Below are 16,267 nucleotides of genomic sequence, written 5' to 3' on the forward strand. Positions count from 1 at the left end.
TTTCTAAAATCGGAAGTTAATAGCTCATTTTAAAGCTGCTTTACCATAGATTTGCATCATGTAAAACAAACACAGATCTACATTTGGAAAATATACTTCAGATGATGCAAAAAGTGGCCAAAAAATGTGAAAATATTAAAATTTGAAAATTTACCAAGAAAACTTTGCTATACCACAAAAACTAATTAAGCTGAAATGAAAATTTACTGAACAGCATACAGCCCAGAATGCTGAATCAGTATGTTGAAAATATTAATAGTCCCACTTTTTTACTTTTTGTAATTTTTCTGTTTAAATAAAATGGGGTCGAATGGGCCACATTGTTTTTTTGACAAGTTATAGCTCACTTGCATAACTTTTTTAATTCTATTTAATTTATATGGTATTTTTTAGACAAACAGGCCTATTATTATTATTAGACATATTGTCTACACTGATGCAATAACTATAACTAATACGGTAACATTCTGGTCATCTGTCAACACTGAACTAATTAATTTTGAGTAATTTTGTCATTATATTCCTATCATGTAATCCCGTGTTGCTATTAGTGTATTCCGTAAAGCTTTCAAAGTAGGTAGCAACCTTAAAAATGTTTTCAGTTGCCCCAAAAATTTGACAGGATTATTTTTTCAGGTATTGACGCGATGCGAGAGGGTGCCTGATTTGAATTTCAAACTTTTAACTTTTCCCTAATTTATGAATCACCCTATTGTATAGTATCCTATTTCAATTGTCAACTATAGACCCTGCTGTTTGACTTGGCCCCTTCTACTGTGTTTATGCCTGCCCGTTTAAAATTGAACATTTGTAAAATGTTTCCTTATTCATATCGTTCAATTTTAGTTGCGAAAAAAAGCAGTGCAAATTATGTGTTCTACCTTTATCTGAAAAGGGCGTAGAAGGCCTTTATTGCTAAAATTGTTGAGCATCACTTGAACAAAATACATACCACCCAACAGGTCTCTGATAAAATAGCAAAAATAAAGTTCTTTCCTTACTATTTAGACGTATAGAAGTTGTGGCCCATTTGACCCCACAGCTGATGGGGTCAAATGGGCCACACCTACCCCAACTTATCACATTTTTTTGTGTTTTTGCAAGTTTTTAATTTTTCTGAAAAATGTCTTATTTCATTGCTGAAAGGTGTAATGCTCTGTGGTAAATATTTTTTTTTTAAATTTCATCATAGGTTTTATGTGGCATTCAAAAAACTGAAAAAGTGTCCCGTTTGACCCCGCATGACCCTACCGAGAATCATGTTGTGCATGAGAAGACATAGCCTAGCAAACCATTTTCGATTAAATAGCCTAGGCCAACCAACTGAATACAAACTACACATATTGATTCTGATCTGCAATTGATAAATACGATTCTATGAATGTTTCACCACATAGCATTCTAAATGTCTAAGGTAATTCACCATTCCTAAGTTGCCACAATTAAATTGGTTAGGGGCATTGTCTTGATATAAGAGAAGTGCTCTGTAACGACTCCTTACATTAAACCTTATTATGAACCTGGGAACAATGCCTTAGAAATGATCTGCACTTAGTAGACTGAAATTGGAGGTATTTGACTGAACTAAATAGTGGTAAGTCATTTTGAAGGTATTATGACATCACAGAGGCATGTTTTCTTTCAGTGATTCTCAAGGTAAAGCTGACAAGTAGTGATCAGGAAAATTTCAGTCATTCACATTTAATAAAAGTTGTGTGCTGTACTGGTTAATGCACACACTATTTTGTTCTACTGCTTAATGCTTGCATTCTCCAGCAATTACATCAAGCATATTTTGCAATAGGTTGTCACATTACTTCTCAAAACAGTGTTTGGCTGTCTGCTTGCAAAACCCTACTTGTTGAAAAGTAGTATGGAACATAATAATACTGTATCAAACATTGCAAATGTGGAGCCTAGATGACCTTAAATACAGAATTTACCATGATAAATGAAGGACTATGTAGCACTGTAAAGCTACATAGCTTTATCATAAGATCCAAGCAATGCTTTTCGGTCGCTTTTCATCGATATAAAAAAGCAAGATCTTCAGGATTTTTTATATCACATTCCACATTAAGAGGCCACAGCTGACACGTTTTTTTCATATTAACTTGAGTTATCAACTTTTCATATCAACGTTACTTGTACACTATTCACACGCAATTCAGTTTAAGTCTTACATCACAATGTCTCGATTTGATCTCCAAGTAATATTGATAAGGCAAGGTTGATTACAAAATTTGTTAAGCTGTGGTATTACGGTAAGAAAGAAAAGTCTCTGGTGTGTCAGCCGTGAAACTTAATTTGTCCGCCGAGATAGCTGCTCAGACCGGACACGTTTGTCCGCCGTCAACAAGAACGAATTTCGAGGCCTGCGTCATGACCGATCAAATAGTGTTTCAGATTAAAAGACCGGAGCTGTTCAAATAGACACTGCCAATTAAAAATTGACCACAAAAATGCAGCAGCCTAACGATTGAGTCTCACTTCGGGTCAAAGTTTAGTTAAAAAAAGAACTCATCCAGGTAGTATCGAACTCAGGCCCTCTGGAACATCTGCCCGAGAAAGATCGTACGCGCGCCACTGATTCAGTTGAATGTAATTGTTGAATTTAGAACTTATATAGGCACTTTTTTATTCTCTTCTCGTCTTTTGCTTTAACCCTTTGTCCTGTGGGGGGGGGGGTCGGGTGGGACTTGGCGCTTTTCAAAGCAATATCACTAAAGAACTACGCAATCCACACCTTTGAAATTTTTTGACTTTTCCTAAAAATTATTCAAGTATTTATTCCGCTTGAAATGGCATTGCTATTGTCTATAGTTTTAGAGATATGACATGATTTTCATAACATACTCGGATATTTTAGCCTGTTACTAGCTAGTCCTTTTGTTTTCTAATTATACGGATTAATAGGATTACTGAGCGCCGTCGTGCGTGGAACTGCGACGCAGATATCTCGTGAGTTGGCTTTGTTGTAAAGCATTCGACCGTAATGATTCCGCCTTTTGTTTGCAAACTCGAGTTTTGAGTTGCTTTGATTAATCTTTTAATTACATCTGGGTTTCTTTGAAGTTATATCAGAGAGTAAGTATACGATAAGCCATGCTGAAAAAGATGTAATTTTACATAGTTTTCTATGGCCAATACATTTTGTTTCTAACTTATAACAAGAAGCCGTACGAAAATTTCTTGACAAAACTCAGTCTATCTCACAAAACAAACAAACTGATGTGGGAAGTTTTTTGTTGATTTCTTGTCGGAAAGCAACAAGGAGTGAGTTTTTGACCCGCCAATAAACTTCTGCATGTACCTGTACACTTATATTCACATAAATATTTATGGATGTTGTTAAAACGTTTTTATAAAAACGAGAGATTGAAGGATACTGAAAAGAACTTGACATCGTCTATCTAAACTGCTCTGCTTTTGTGGAAAAACACGCGCAGCGAAATTGTTGTGCTTTGACAAACATTGCACATACTGTATTGTCAGCAATGAATCTTTACCTAAATGGTAATTTTGCAGTTGCTTGAGAGATTACAAAATTATTTTTTCTCTACGAGGATTGAAAAGTTTTGATATATCTCAGCAGAAACACTATTAGGACCGACTCAATAATTTCAAACTTTGTTTTCAAATGTTGATCTTCAAAAGCTTATTTTCACAAAAGCTTACCTCAAAAAGGTGTAGGCATATATCATTTTCCCAATAAATTTGGATGTTTATGTCATTTGGAGCAAAGTTGTTTGCTTGGTTGAAAGAATCTGAAATCAATGCCTTGTTTTTGTAACGTATCGCAACGTAACCTATCAGTCAGCCGCTTTTGAGCCTTTTTGTTTTCGAATACATTTCCGTGACAAAAGATTGGCTTTTGTAATAACGCCATCAACCGCGAAGTTGCATTCTCTGACTGCATCTAAAACGCGATATCATACTCAGCAATTTTTCTAAAAAATTGTTGCACGAAATACATATCTGACAAAATAAGGGAAATATGTTGAATTGAATTATTTTTTATACGGATTGTTTTCCTTGTCTCCTAAAAGTAACTAAAAAAAAATAAAAACGATTTTTATCGTTTGGCATAAAAATATGATATTGAGGTTCACCTAGGTTTGCATGATGAAAAATGAAAATCATAACAAACAATTGCTCGAAGTGATTTTCACAGCTATTTGATCCTTCGTGATGATATCAATTGTAGTTTCTATTACATGAAACCTGTTCAAACTAATTTTTTTTAAAACTCTGGTTGATTCAAGAATATAATACTTTGTAAATATAACTTACTTCATTTTTGTGTTTTTACTTCGACTTTTTCACAAGCAAGACTTTACACAAAACAACTTCAGTGTGAGCCTACCCAATAATTTCGATAAGTTATTTGCAACGTGAGTCGATTGACCAGAGTAGCCTCAGTGGACCAGAAAGCTGTGGCCAAAACTTGATTACTTTTATCAAAAGGTTTGCACATAGGGAACAGCAATCACTTTGTTTCAAATCAGCAAATCACTTTTTGTCACTGGTTCAACGTCTGAACTAATATACAACAAAATTGGTTTTCTGGGTCTTTGGTTCGGAAAAACATCATTATGATGTATTGTTACGTGGTCTATCAGCCAGCAGTAGTTGATGCGCCTTTTGTTTTTGGTTATGTATCAATTACAAAAGATGGCTTTTGCAGTAATGCCGTCAACCGTAAACTGCATCTAAAAAGTTATTTCAAAATTTGAAGAGAAAGAAATCTTCTAATGCGTAAGAAATAGCTTGACACAAAATGCATGTCCAACAAATTAGAAAAACATGTAGAAAACCTTATCTTGCAAATATAGTTGACAACATAAAAAAGCCGTTTCAATCGCTTAGACATAAACGTGCATTTTCAAAATATCAAAAACCTTCAATTTTGCCGAAGAAAAAAGTCAAAATTTTAGTGATTTTTTTGTATGATAATAACAATCAGCCTAAAAAAGATTTTTTTTGCAAGATTACGTCCTATCGTTATGCCACGACTTTGAGTTTGTCACACAGAACGGGAGTTCCCTTTGGCAATGTACAAACGACCTTTTCTATAGCCTACCAATACGATTTGACTAAACGATTATTATCACTTCACTTTATCAAAATTGTTGCAAAATTATTTCATTCAAAGTGATCATTGTTGGTAGGTATGGAAACAAATCAGTTTTGTAATGCATCGTGACATAGTTTATCAGTCAGGAGTTCTAGACACTTTTTGTTTTTGAAGTGCATGAAGGTCCAAGTTGGAACGAGCTCCTATCGAAGCAAGTAACTACCTTTGGATAGGTTGTGGTTCAAACACCATGTGACACCAATAGGCTACCTTTCTTTTCTGTATCAACCGCTAGCTAGAAAGCAAATCAGATACTTTTACATCAATTCAACGTCTCTAGACGTTGAAACAATGTTAAAAACAAATAAATAGCTCCCTGGGATGTGCTGTAAACTGCAAAGTGTTTCTTGATCATGTATAACCAAATTGGACAGTATGAATGTGAAAAGAAAACTGAACTGAACACAATTGTTACAAATAAAATGTTTACTAAAGCTCATTGCTTGATTTAGTTTTAAACCAAGCGATGACAGTACATTTGAAAATGTGTAGACTATAACATATGGCTCAAAAATGACTTGAAACAGTTTATTTTGCCGTGATTTTGTCTCATTCTCTGCAAATATTGAGACAAAGCGAAAGATTTTTGCAATGCCTCGGGCAAAACAACAAGCAAACGCAAGTCAGACGCCAATTACGATTTCATTGAAGCGTGGACGACGTCCACGCGTAAGAGATTAAAATCCAACACAATAGAATTATTCCGTCACACTCAATTATAAAGTAATTAAGAAACGATTTCTCAAGTCAAATAAAAAAATATGACCAACCATCAAATTATTTGATTTTTCAAGTTACGCTGTTGAACAAATTGCAAAAGATTTTCGATGCTATGTTGTCAGATAAATTATCTGCATCATGTGAAAATTTGATTGATCTATTTTGCGTAGTTTTTGAGTTACACGAGCTGAAAGTGATAGTGTCGCACCGACCCCCCCCTCCGCAAGTCAACTGGCCAAAATACGTCACAGGAAATAGGGTTAAAAGAGAAAAAAGTGCCTATTTAGTAACGTCATGACCAGTCAAATAGTGTTTCAGATTAAAAGACTGGAGCCGGTCAAATAGCCACTGCCTAACAATAAATATTAATGATATCTGATACCAGTAACATACCGGTACCATAAACCTTCAAAAGATGGTATCGTAGAATGATGGGAGCACAGGACGAAAAAAGAAAATACATAACACAATAGTACTGTAACTTAATGTAACACATCATAAAATGATTGTAAAGTAAATTTCAATGGATCATTGCTCCAGATATTGTTTTGAATGCATAAGCCTTGCCTTGAAAGCTTTCAGGATAAGTGCATTTACCGGTATATGACTGTTGGTGGTAAACTATTCCAGTAACTCAGTATGATGACTACCATCATAACTAATATGATGATAACAATAACATGTAAATTAAAGATAATCATATCATCACAGAAACACCAAATCAAATCATCAAATACAGTAAGGTACTTACTGGATAAGTTGCTAGGCCTATGATCTATTACAATTAGGGTTGCCAGAGGTTAATATAAAAAAGAGCCCAAGTTTATGCAAAAAGTAGCCCAAAAGTAGCCCAATTTTTTTGGGGGGTTTAAAATAGAGCCCAAAATGGAGCCCAAGCAAAGAGATAGCCTGTTATACAAAATTCTTCCAGAACGATTATTCATGTCCCAAATTATAAGTGTTTTTACAGTTCTTCACACACTTTCAGACAGATTGGCAACCATGCATTCACTCAAATGTTTGTTAAAATAACTACAAACAAGTACCGTACCTAAATAGAAACGAAGTGGCTATTCTTACAACATATTGTAAAACTAGCCTCTGAAGCTATTCTTACAAGCACCACTCAAGCAAGACGTTGTTTACTCGAGCAAGACCTTAATGCGCTCAGGCGTTTCATCCGACGACGCTCATACGTAATTTCGCGCGCATGCGTATTGGCTTGTGCTGCACACTTGATCGTAGAGTGAACCGCGGTAGTTGCTGAGCCTGATTTTGCTGATCGAAACTACACGTCAATGAATCCATCGTCATCATGATTACGAAGGGAGCATTATATTACAGTTTTGAGACACTTTCTTCGGCTATTAAGCAATGGGAAAAAGAAAACTTTGTCAATGTTTATGTGAGAAATTCCATAACAATTGAACGCGCAAAACGACGTCTAGCACTTACATCCACAAAAACCTGGAATGAACAGTTGAAGTATCGTACAATACAGTATGCTTGTGTGCATGGAGGAAGAACACCCAAATCATGTAGTCAAGGAAAAAGACCAAATCAAAGGTAAGTAATGATGGTTTTGTCCTTGGTGCCCATAGGTTGAGCTACTCATGTAGCCTATATGCATAAGTTTTGCTAATAGATTGAGTTTTGCATAAGTGCAAATTGCCTACATTCCTTATGAATGCTAAGAACTTAGCAAAATGCATATATTCTGCTGAACCATTCCCGCATGCTGTCTATTGTAATAAGTTTTGCTAATAGATTGAGTTTTGCATAAGTGCAAATTGCCTACATTCCTTATGAATGCTTAGAACTTAGCAAAATGCATATATTCTGCTGAACCATTCCCGCATGCTGTCTATTGTAATTTCCATTGAATTGTCATGCCCAGAATTATTCCTAAGTTGCATTGAATTACCCATTAGTTTTGTCAATTTACCCATATGTTACGTCGAATTGTTCATCAGCACAATTCGTCGAATTACCCGTAAGTCTCATGAAATTATCCATAAAGACATGCCTTATGGGTACTTCAACGCAGCTTTTTGGCAATTTGACGTCACTTATGGGTAAATCGACTAGATTTATGAGAATGCTCGGCTGAACTTGTGGTAATTCAACGTGACTTTATGGGTAATTCAGGTGGGCTTGTAGGTAATTGGATGCAACTTATGGGCAATTTGACATGACTTGCAGGTAGGCTACTTTAACGTGAGTTATGGCTAATTCAGGTGTACTTATGGGTGATTCAACACGGCCTATGTCACCTCATCTTTGTTGTTTTTCAGTACTTTTATCAAAGGTTGTCCATTTGGAATCAAAGTAAATGCAACGTCAGATGGAAAAGCGCTATACATCACTGAGATTAGTAATGTCAATGATCATAATCATGATTTCAATGAAGTAAGTGGAAATAACCCTTTGTAGTAGTCATAGCCTTTGAGCTATGGTCACACTAGCCCTGTATATGATAAGGAGGCTTTCATCAGAAATTATGTGAAGGATAAAAAAGAGCAATAACATTAGGGGGGGGGGGGGGGGTTAATCGGCTTTTTTTTCAAATTCAATTTTAACCCAGGTTTTAGGATACAACAGTACATTCTAAGACCACTAGTAAAAAAAATTGAAATTTCCGTCCAAAACCCCCTCTATCCAAAAAATTACTTTTCGTGTATAATTGCATTTTGATTATGACACTTGAAGTTCAAATATTGTTTGCTACTGTACTAAAACACGTTAAGAATGTTGCAAGACAGTTTTTCTGATCTTGACTTCATCGTAAGACACGGTAAAGTGGTCATTTCACTTTGCGCGCATGACTACGCACATGCTGAATATGACCAGTTTGTGCGAAACTGGTCATATTCAAGCCGCCGATTCACCAAACCTGGTGATCTTGCCCATCTCTGTGGGTTGGACACCTGTCAAAAGATATGTCGTTTTCTTGATTATGTGCATATAAATTATTTTTCAGAATGCATTTAATTTGATGCCTAAACAACGAAGATTAAATGAAACAGAAAGCAGTGTGATCGGAGAAATGCTTGCCACCAAAGCAAATAAAAAGTTGGTACAAAAGCACATTGCAGCTTCTACAGGAAAAACAGTTAATATTGCCGCAAAACAGAGACCTTTGTATGAAAACACCTATGATGAACTTATTAATGAAATGAACAAAGAAAAAGGTTAGTCGACAGACAAAACTTTTTTGTCTGTTATACAGTACAAGATATGTTCATGCTAAATAGTAGAGATGACTTTCTAATTTCTATGTGCAGTATGATAAGTAGTGATAGAATGAGCTCCGGTTCCGGTCAAATTCTGGCTCCGTACTGGAGGTGATGTGACTCCGGCCTAGAGCCGGATGTGTGTGTGCAAGCTGTGGTCAGGGTCATGACCTTGGAAAAATCTAATTTAAAATCTAATTGTTTGCATCATTGTAGTACTGCAGCAATGCAAGAATAGGCCACCAGGTTGCCTGTAACATTGGTCAACACCGTAGGCGTATTTGCAATCTACAGGTCGCTGCTGCAGATTGAGTGTCACATGATATTGTGAGCATTCTTCTTGAACCATTTCAGATATAATGTCAATTAAGCAATTCGCGATTGACCTCTTGCCGTAATGGTTTAGACTGCAGATGAATTATTTCGATGACGTGGGTTCAATCTCACCATTGCCAGTTCAATTTAAAGTGTTGACCGCCTGGTTTACCGGTCAATAGACTCCGTCTACTGCAGCAAACTGCGGATTACCAGTACGCACATCATAGTAGGCTACACAAGAAAAATATCTAATTTTCAGACGTTTTTCTATTCAGAAAACGTTTGTCTAGTATAACCAACACAGAACATTAGCAGTACCCTACAACGTGTGGAAAATTTGCAACATTGAGCTATAAAGGGTCAATTGAGAGTATTTTTTGCTTCATTTTCTTCACAAGAATTCATTCTACTTTCCCAAACTCATGCTCCAAAGATTTTTGTTGCAACATAAGGCGCTATGGGGATTGTAAGATTGAAAGCGGGATCAAGGAATTCAATCAAAGGTCTTCAATATCTTGAAACAATTCTACTTTGAGTGGATAGAAATAGAAAACATTGCTAAATTTGAAATCTACGTAAAAGTTTACTCCTAATGGATCCTTTTAACGGACCCTAAGCATTGCAATGTGGGATCAATCTTTTAGAGAATGGGGTGAGAGTGGTATACAACCGCTCAGTTGGAACATTGATTATATGATGTAAATATTACCAAAGGCCTAAACATCCTTCCTCTGGCCAATAATTAAAATAACATAGAATAGAAAACAAATTTCACTAAAAGTTGATGTTTTTGCTTTTAAATCTGATGGAGTGCCTAATAGGCCTAATTGTTTTGCGCTATTTTAGTCTGGCCCAGGATTGTCAAGATTCTTGCTTTGTAGGGTATACTAATCCTCAGTTTATTTTCATTTTAGGTGCTGCAGTAGATGTGTTTGCAGATGATGACAAACAATTGCAGGCGATATACTTTCAAACGAAAGACATGCGGGAAACCTTTGCGGCATATCCCGAAATGCTGCTGATTGATGCAACCTACAAACTTAATGACTTGAGAATGCCATTATATGTGATGCTGAATGTTGATGGCTTAGGTCAGAGTGAAATTGTGTGTCTGTGGCTTGTAGCCACTGAAGACAAACTGACCATCAGCAAGCTGTTAACTCAGTTTAAACTCCACAATCCAGCTTGGGATAAAGTGGAGGTTGTAATGGCTGACAAAGACATGACAGAGCGGGATGCCATGATGAAAATGCTGCCTACTGCAGAAATTTTAATTTGCTATTTTCATACCCTTCGCACTTTTCGTAGAGAAGTTTCCATGGAAAAATTAGGCATTTCTTCAGCCCAAAGGCAGGTATCACTGGAAATTTTAGGAAAACTGGCAAATGCCAAAAATGAGTCAGCTTATAATTTACTGTATAACCAATTCGTTGACACAGTCCCAATTGCTGTCACAACATATTATAACGATAACTGGCATGCTATTCGACATCAATGGGTGGATGGACTGAGCAACTTGAAAGCTAATTTTTTGAACAGAACTAATAATCGACTGGAATCCATCAATGGAAAGTTGAAAAGTGTCATAACAAGATACTCAGGAATGACCATGTTTTTTAAAGATCTGATGGCATGTATCCAATCTCTTTCCACCGAACGTGACCACAAAGCGTCAAATGCTTTCCTTAAGGTTCCAATTGATGCGATTTCAAGTGTGGCGGAGAGACAATACCAACAGCTACTGACACCATTTGCATATATTCATGTGCAACAACAATTCAAGTTAGCGGAAAAGGTTGTCATGTCAGAGATTTTGAATGATTCTGCCATAGTAAAATCTCGTGTCCATGGGGAATTGGCAGTCACAACAACAGCATGTCCTTGTGGATTCACATCATCAATGCTGCTACCTTGTAGGCATGTCTTGGCAGTTAGAAGGCAGCTCCATATGTCAGAGTACAATCCCAATCTTTGTTCAGAACGGTGGACAATGCAATATTTTCTTAAATCCCATCGCCTGACAAGAAACTCACTGGACAACGGTCCTGCATCCACATTACCAGCTGTTGAGATTCTTAACAAGCCTCAAAGAAGATGTGTTTTATCAGAACAGCAAAAGTATCGCCGTGTTCAAGATATTTCCCAGAAGATTGCGTTAATGATATCTGAACAAGGAATGGATGAATTCCAATACAACCTGGATAATTTACGACAAATTGCAGAGTTCTTGCAGGAAGGAAAGAAATTCCAAGTTGTGAACTTTTTGGGTCAAACTCAGAAAGGTAGGCCTATATGCTAGCACTATTTACTAAATCAGAAAAACTAGCCTACTTTTTCAAATATCTGAAGAGATATGGGTTAGTTACTGCAACTTGCGTCGTGATTTTGCAGTCAATTTTTTTTTGAGCAATGATTTTTATGGCGTTGAGCTATCCAATATGTGGGCTAATATGTACTGCATGCGCAGTTGCGCACTAATTTACGATTATACAAGGTTGCAGATGCTCAGTAATTCTGCTTTTGTGAACAACTGCATGATCCTTTTCAGGCACTGATACTGGAAGTGCTGCTGCAACATCTTCCAGCAATGATCCTGGAATTGTATTTCCTACGGTCTCAAACAGTACTTTACAGCACACACCCGGTGACGTCTTGTCGACCGTTGATACCAGTGCGATTATGATGCAGACTCCGTCCAGTTCTGTTCAGTCTTTTAGAAGTATGCTGTTTCTGAAAGCTTCATTTCTGATTAGTTGTTTTTTTTTTCTTGCATTGCATGCTGCGCTTACACTACGTTTCATGTTTCTTAAGATTATAGCACGGTCTGCATTATTTGATAAGTAATGAGTTTATTGGCAGGTGATGCAGCATTGTGCAAATAATCATCGAGAAACACCTAGCAGATTTTGATAGATACTGGATTGGTTGGCATTCGGTAACCACGCCAGAAGCATGTTTTGGCTGCAACAAAATCTTGTTTTCAAAAGGTTAATGTAGATTTGTTGACACCTCAAGTGCTCGCTTCCGACTCAAAATACGGTATATCACAATATCTACTGCCAGTGCACGTATTTACGATTATACGACATTATGTTCCGCCCAGGACCGTAACCTCGTCAGTTTGGCCCCCATTGCAACAGTGCAACACATCCAATAATTGTCCAGTAAAGACTCGTGCGACGCTTCTATTGTTTCTTCATTGCTCAGAGGTGATCCTTTTCAGGCACTGATACTGGAAGTGCTGCTGCAACATCTTCCAGCAATGATCCTGGAATTGCACTTCCTACAGTCTCAAGTAGTAGTTCACAGCACACACCCGGTGACGTCTTGTCGACCGTTGATACCAGTGCGATTATGATGCAGACACCGTCCAGTTCTATTCAGTCTTTTACAATTATGTGCTGTTTCTGAAACATTCATTTCTGATTAGTTGTTTTTTCTTGCATTGCATAATGCATTATGTTTATTAATTTTTTAATAAAAACGTTGAAATAGTGATGTTTTCTACGTTGTAGCCTATATTCGATTTTCGTTGTGTTTATTAACAGATGATGCAGGATCAATTAAATTTCCACCGAAGATGATGAAACGTGGCAGGCCAAAAGGAGCTGGATTGACAGTCATTGGGTTACCACGCAAGAGACAAAAAAAGAGCGGACCAATTCCATTCAGACTGAAGTCGTCTTTTCAGAAAGAAGCAGGTTTGTTGCATTTATGTTTGTGTGACTTCATTTTTGTTATAGCCTACGTTAGTTTAAAAAACTACACTTTGACTTCTGTGGGTCTGCCTAAGTAGCCGATAGGCTACGTCAAAGCGTACGTAGGCTACATCAAACAAAGTCACCCATGGTCATATTTTTCAGCAATACTCAGTTGGTTTGTCGATTCTGAGGTAGTAGAAGAGGTCTTGCGTCCATTCAGCGATCGACTGATCGAAGAAAATGAAATTGAAACGTTGCCCGAAAGAATTCCAATGAAGTGTTTAGATGAAAACATTGCCATTGCTTCTGTGCGAAGACATTTTTCTTTTGACGGTGGGACGTTGATGGAGAACCTACTGACCACTTTGCGAAATAAAGGCCGCTGGTTGTGCATCTCCTGTTATTTAGATCTTGATGCAGGCGACAGCATCATGTGCGACTCGTGTCTGGATTGGCACCATCTGAGATGTCTTGGTAGAACAATGCCGCCAAAAACGAAGTCTTGGTTCTGCAGGAAATGCAACCTTATGGAGAAGTGACATTGAATGTTCAGGTGATACTGCAATCTCGCTTTGTCAATTAAACCAAGGTTATGTAAACCGTGAACTACGAAAAGACTTATTGGCCTTGACGCGTTATGCTTGAAACTTGTAACATTTGATAAAAATCGTTTCTTCAATGGTCCTCACATAAAACGCTAACGATGTGTTCTTGAATGACTAATGACGAATGACTAATGGCATTAAAAGTTCTGATGCATTTAGGACATTTAACATTCTTTGGGAGAGCTGGCTGAAAGTCATGGACTAGTACAGGTTTGTAATGTAGTTGCTGCAATATACTACGGTCCAACAAGACCTTCAACAGTTCATCAATATTCAACTATTTTACTGTTTCCAACTTAACACAATTAGTATACGTATGTTGAACTCTTTCATAGCAAATGGTGGTACAGAACTTGAAAATAGCAAGTAAAAGGTAGCTCGAAGCTGCAGTTTTTTTTTTGACTGACTCATCAGGAGCTGTCATCAGAATAAAACAAACCTAAATGTGGTGAAGTACTTATAGTAGAAGGAAAGAAGAAAAACTGGAGCTTCAAACTATCAGCTACCTTAAACTCGCTAAATCCAGATTTGTTGCATGTGTGTAGTATTTACATTTCTTCACTGTAATCTTAGGCTATGGCATAAATGCTTTGATTTCTTATGGCAAAAAATGGGTGATGAAGATCCATAAGTTTATAACAGTAAAAAATCAATTGTTTATTGTTGAAAGTGGTTGGCTTCAGTTGAAGATGCCATGAGATCCATTGAAGAGTACGAAGCAAAAGCAGGAACGAAGCTTGTTGTTGTTCAGAAACGAGCATACGGTGCCATGTTAATGTTGATTTTTAACATCCTGTCATTGTAATTCACTAGTGTACTAAGTGTTGATATTCATACTACAATAATAAGCCTTTTCTTTGTTGACAAAGATTCTGAAAAGGTTTCTGCAAAGCACAGTGTTTTCACCAAAGTGGAGGTTAGGCATCATAAAAGAGGAAACGGTTTACTAACTGCAAAAAATGCTATAAACATATGTAAATGTGTTCTGTTTCATCAACTTTTCATCTCGTTTCTTAAAGACACTCAGTTTTCAGGTGTAAAAGCTTTGTTGATTCAAAGTAGCCTAGCCTACTTCACTGACCTCTTTTGTATTTTTTCCATCTAGTGTGCCAAATCCATACGCCTATGTGGTGTTATTGATTGGACCAAGTGACATGATGTCCAGCGGTAACCAAAGGCAGGGTTTGGCTCACAACCAATCTTTTTGAGACAATTTATTTTTTACCATATTCACGTAGTAGGCTTGGTGGTTTTCAATGTTACGTACAGTACCGTATATTATTTCTGTAGGCTACTATCATAAGATGAAAATTTAGTTGATTGTAACTCATCTTAGATGAAGATAATACGATTGTTGCATCGTTGCGGCCAAGGCATTTGCCTCTTGGATGCAACTTACAAGACGTCCGAGTATTCCCTTCCTCTATTTTTTCTTTGCGTCAGAACGAATGTTGGTTACCAGGTTGTTGCTACGTTTATTATCCAAAATGAACAAGCTTCGGACATAGCAGAAGCACTTTCTGTTGTAAAAGGGTGGTCAGAAAACTGGAACCCTTCGTTTTTCATGACCGATAAATGTGAGGCGGAAATCAAGGCCATCGAAAGCGTTTTTTCAAGTTAGTGAATTGCATTAACATTTTCGTTGCTTGTGTGCTGTCTCCATTGCTCATGCATTTGTGTCGTCACTGTTAAGTTGCTACTGTACTTTACCACTCAGTGCCCACGACTTGTTCCGCAGATTGCTACGTGTTACTCTGTGCCTTTCATCGCGAACAAGCCTGGGAAAGGTGGATGAGGAAAAGTGACAATGGCGTTCGCGATGATAAAGCAATTGTGCTGACATACTGGACGCAATGAGGAAAGCAACTACATAGAACAGACTTGTTTGCAATCAAACCAGGCGACAATGAGCGAATGGCAAACGCGATACCCCCCTATTCAGGGATAATATGCGTGTCTGTGACCGCAGGGGACCTGGAGCCGAGTTGTTTTGCACGTTGATAGCACCATGCAGTTGCAAGCACAGTAATAGGCTACTGAGCTCACATTTTGAACAATTCTGTGATCTTCACACCAAGGCTTTTTTTCAGTTGCTAACACGGCCACAAATCGCAGCGCATATGCGTGCTTAGTGTTAAGTAACAGCCTAGTGGAAAGTGTTGTGGATTGAATTTGCTAGTTCAAATAAGTATATTAATTCCGGTACCCAAAGCCTCAAATGAATTCACGAATATCGCAATTGTTAACAATGGCATATAAATTAGGATGTTAGTGCACACAAAGTAGGGAAAGTATTGCTTGAAGAGTTGATTCCTGGGACAAAAATTGAACACTGTAGGCTATGTCGAGCAGAAACTGGTTTAGTGTTTTAAAGTGGTCAAAAATGTAAGCATGCGTCTATTTGCATCCAACAAATAACGAAACTCTAAACTTCTCAGTTTGGTCGGGAAACAAAAAGGGTTGCGAGGACAAATGGCAGGTCTCATCTAGGCAAGGAGAGGAGGGACACATGGGTGATGATCTGGCCTAACAGTTACTGTGCTGTGCTCAAAA

The 16,267-nt window shown here is 37.3% G+C and overlaps 2 protein-coding genes across 2 annotated transcripts; both read left to right on the forward strand.

Annotated features, from left to right (window-relative positions):
• The first annotated feature begins 7,359 nt into the window (after positions 1 to 7,359).
• Positions 7,360 to 12,519, forward strand: LOC145788325 (zinc finger SWIM domain-containing protein 1-like). Its single transcript, XM_082600102.1, has 7 exons — positions 7,360 to 7,423; positions 8,166 to 8,266; positions 8,838 to 8,933; positions 8,991 to 9,048; positions 10,323 to 11,690; positions 11,957 to 12,127; positions 12,512 to 12,519. The coding sequence occupies exons 1-7, from the start codon at positions 7,360 to 7,362 to the stop codon at positions 12,517 to 12,519; spliced, it is 1,866 nt and encodes a 621-aa protein (XP_082456228.1).
• Positions 12,520 to 14,967: 2,448 nt separating this feature from the next.
• Positions 14,968 to 15,642, forward strand: LOC145786011 (uncharacterized). The gene is made up of 2 exons (XM_082597702.1): positions 14,968 to 15,330; positions 15,453 to 15,642. Exons 1-2 carry the CDS (start codon positions 15,051 to 15,053, stop codon positions 15,569 to 15,571), a joined length of 399 nt encoding a protein of 132 aa, XP_082453828.1. The 5' UTR covers positions 14,968 to 15,050; the 3' UTR covers positions 15,572 to 15,642.
• The last annotated feature ends 625 nt before the right edge of the window (positions 15,643 to 16,267 follow it).

This window comes from Aplidium turbinatum, chromosome 2 (assembly GCF_918807975.1).
Source record: "Aplidium turbinatum chromosome 2, kaAplTurb1.1, whole genome shotgun sequence".
In the NCBI taxonomy this organism is placed as follows: Eukaryota; Metazoa; Chordata; class Ascidiacea; order Aplousobranchia; family Polyclinidae; genus Aplidium; species Aplidium turbinatum.

Excerpts from the sequence above, each read along its gene's own strand:
- LOC145788325 (XM_082600102.1), top strand. The coding sequence starts at position 7,360 with ATGCTTGTGTGCATGGAGGAAGAACACCCAAATCATGTAGTCAAGGAA. Across the intron at positions 7,424-8,165 it reads GGAAAAAGACCAAATCAAAG|GTTGTCCATTTGGAATCAAA; the intron begins GTAAGTAATGAT and ends CTTTTATCAAAG. Across the intron at positions 9,049-10,322 it reads TGAAATGAACAAAGAAAAAG|GTGCTGCAGTAGATGTGTTT; the intron begins GTTAGTCGACAG and ends TTTTCATTTTAG.
- LOC145786011 (XM_082597702.1), top strand. The coding sequence starts at position 15,051 with ATGAAGATAATACGATTGTTGCATCGTTGCGGCCAAGGCATTTGCCTC. Across the intron at positions 15,331-15,452 it reads CATCGAAAGCGTTTTTTCAA|ATTGCTACGTGTTACTCTGT; the intron begins GTTAGTGAATTG and ends CTTGTTCCGCAG.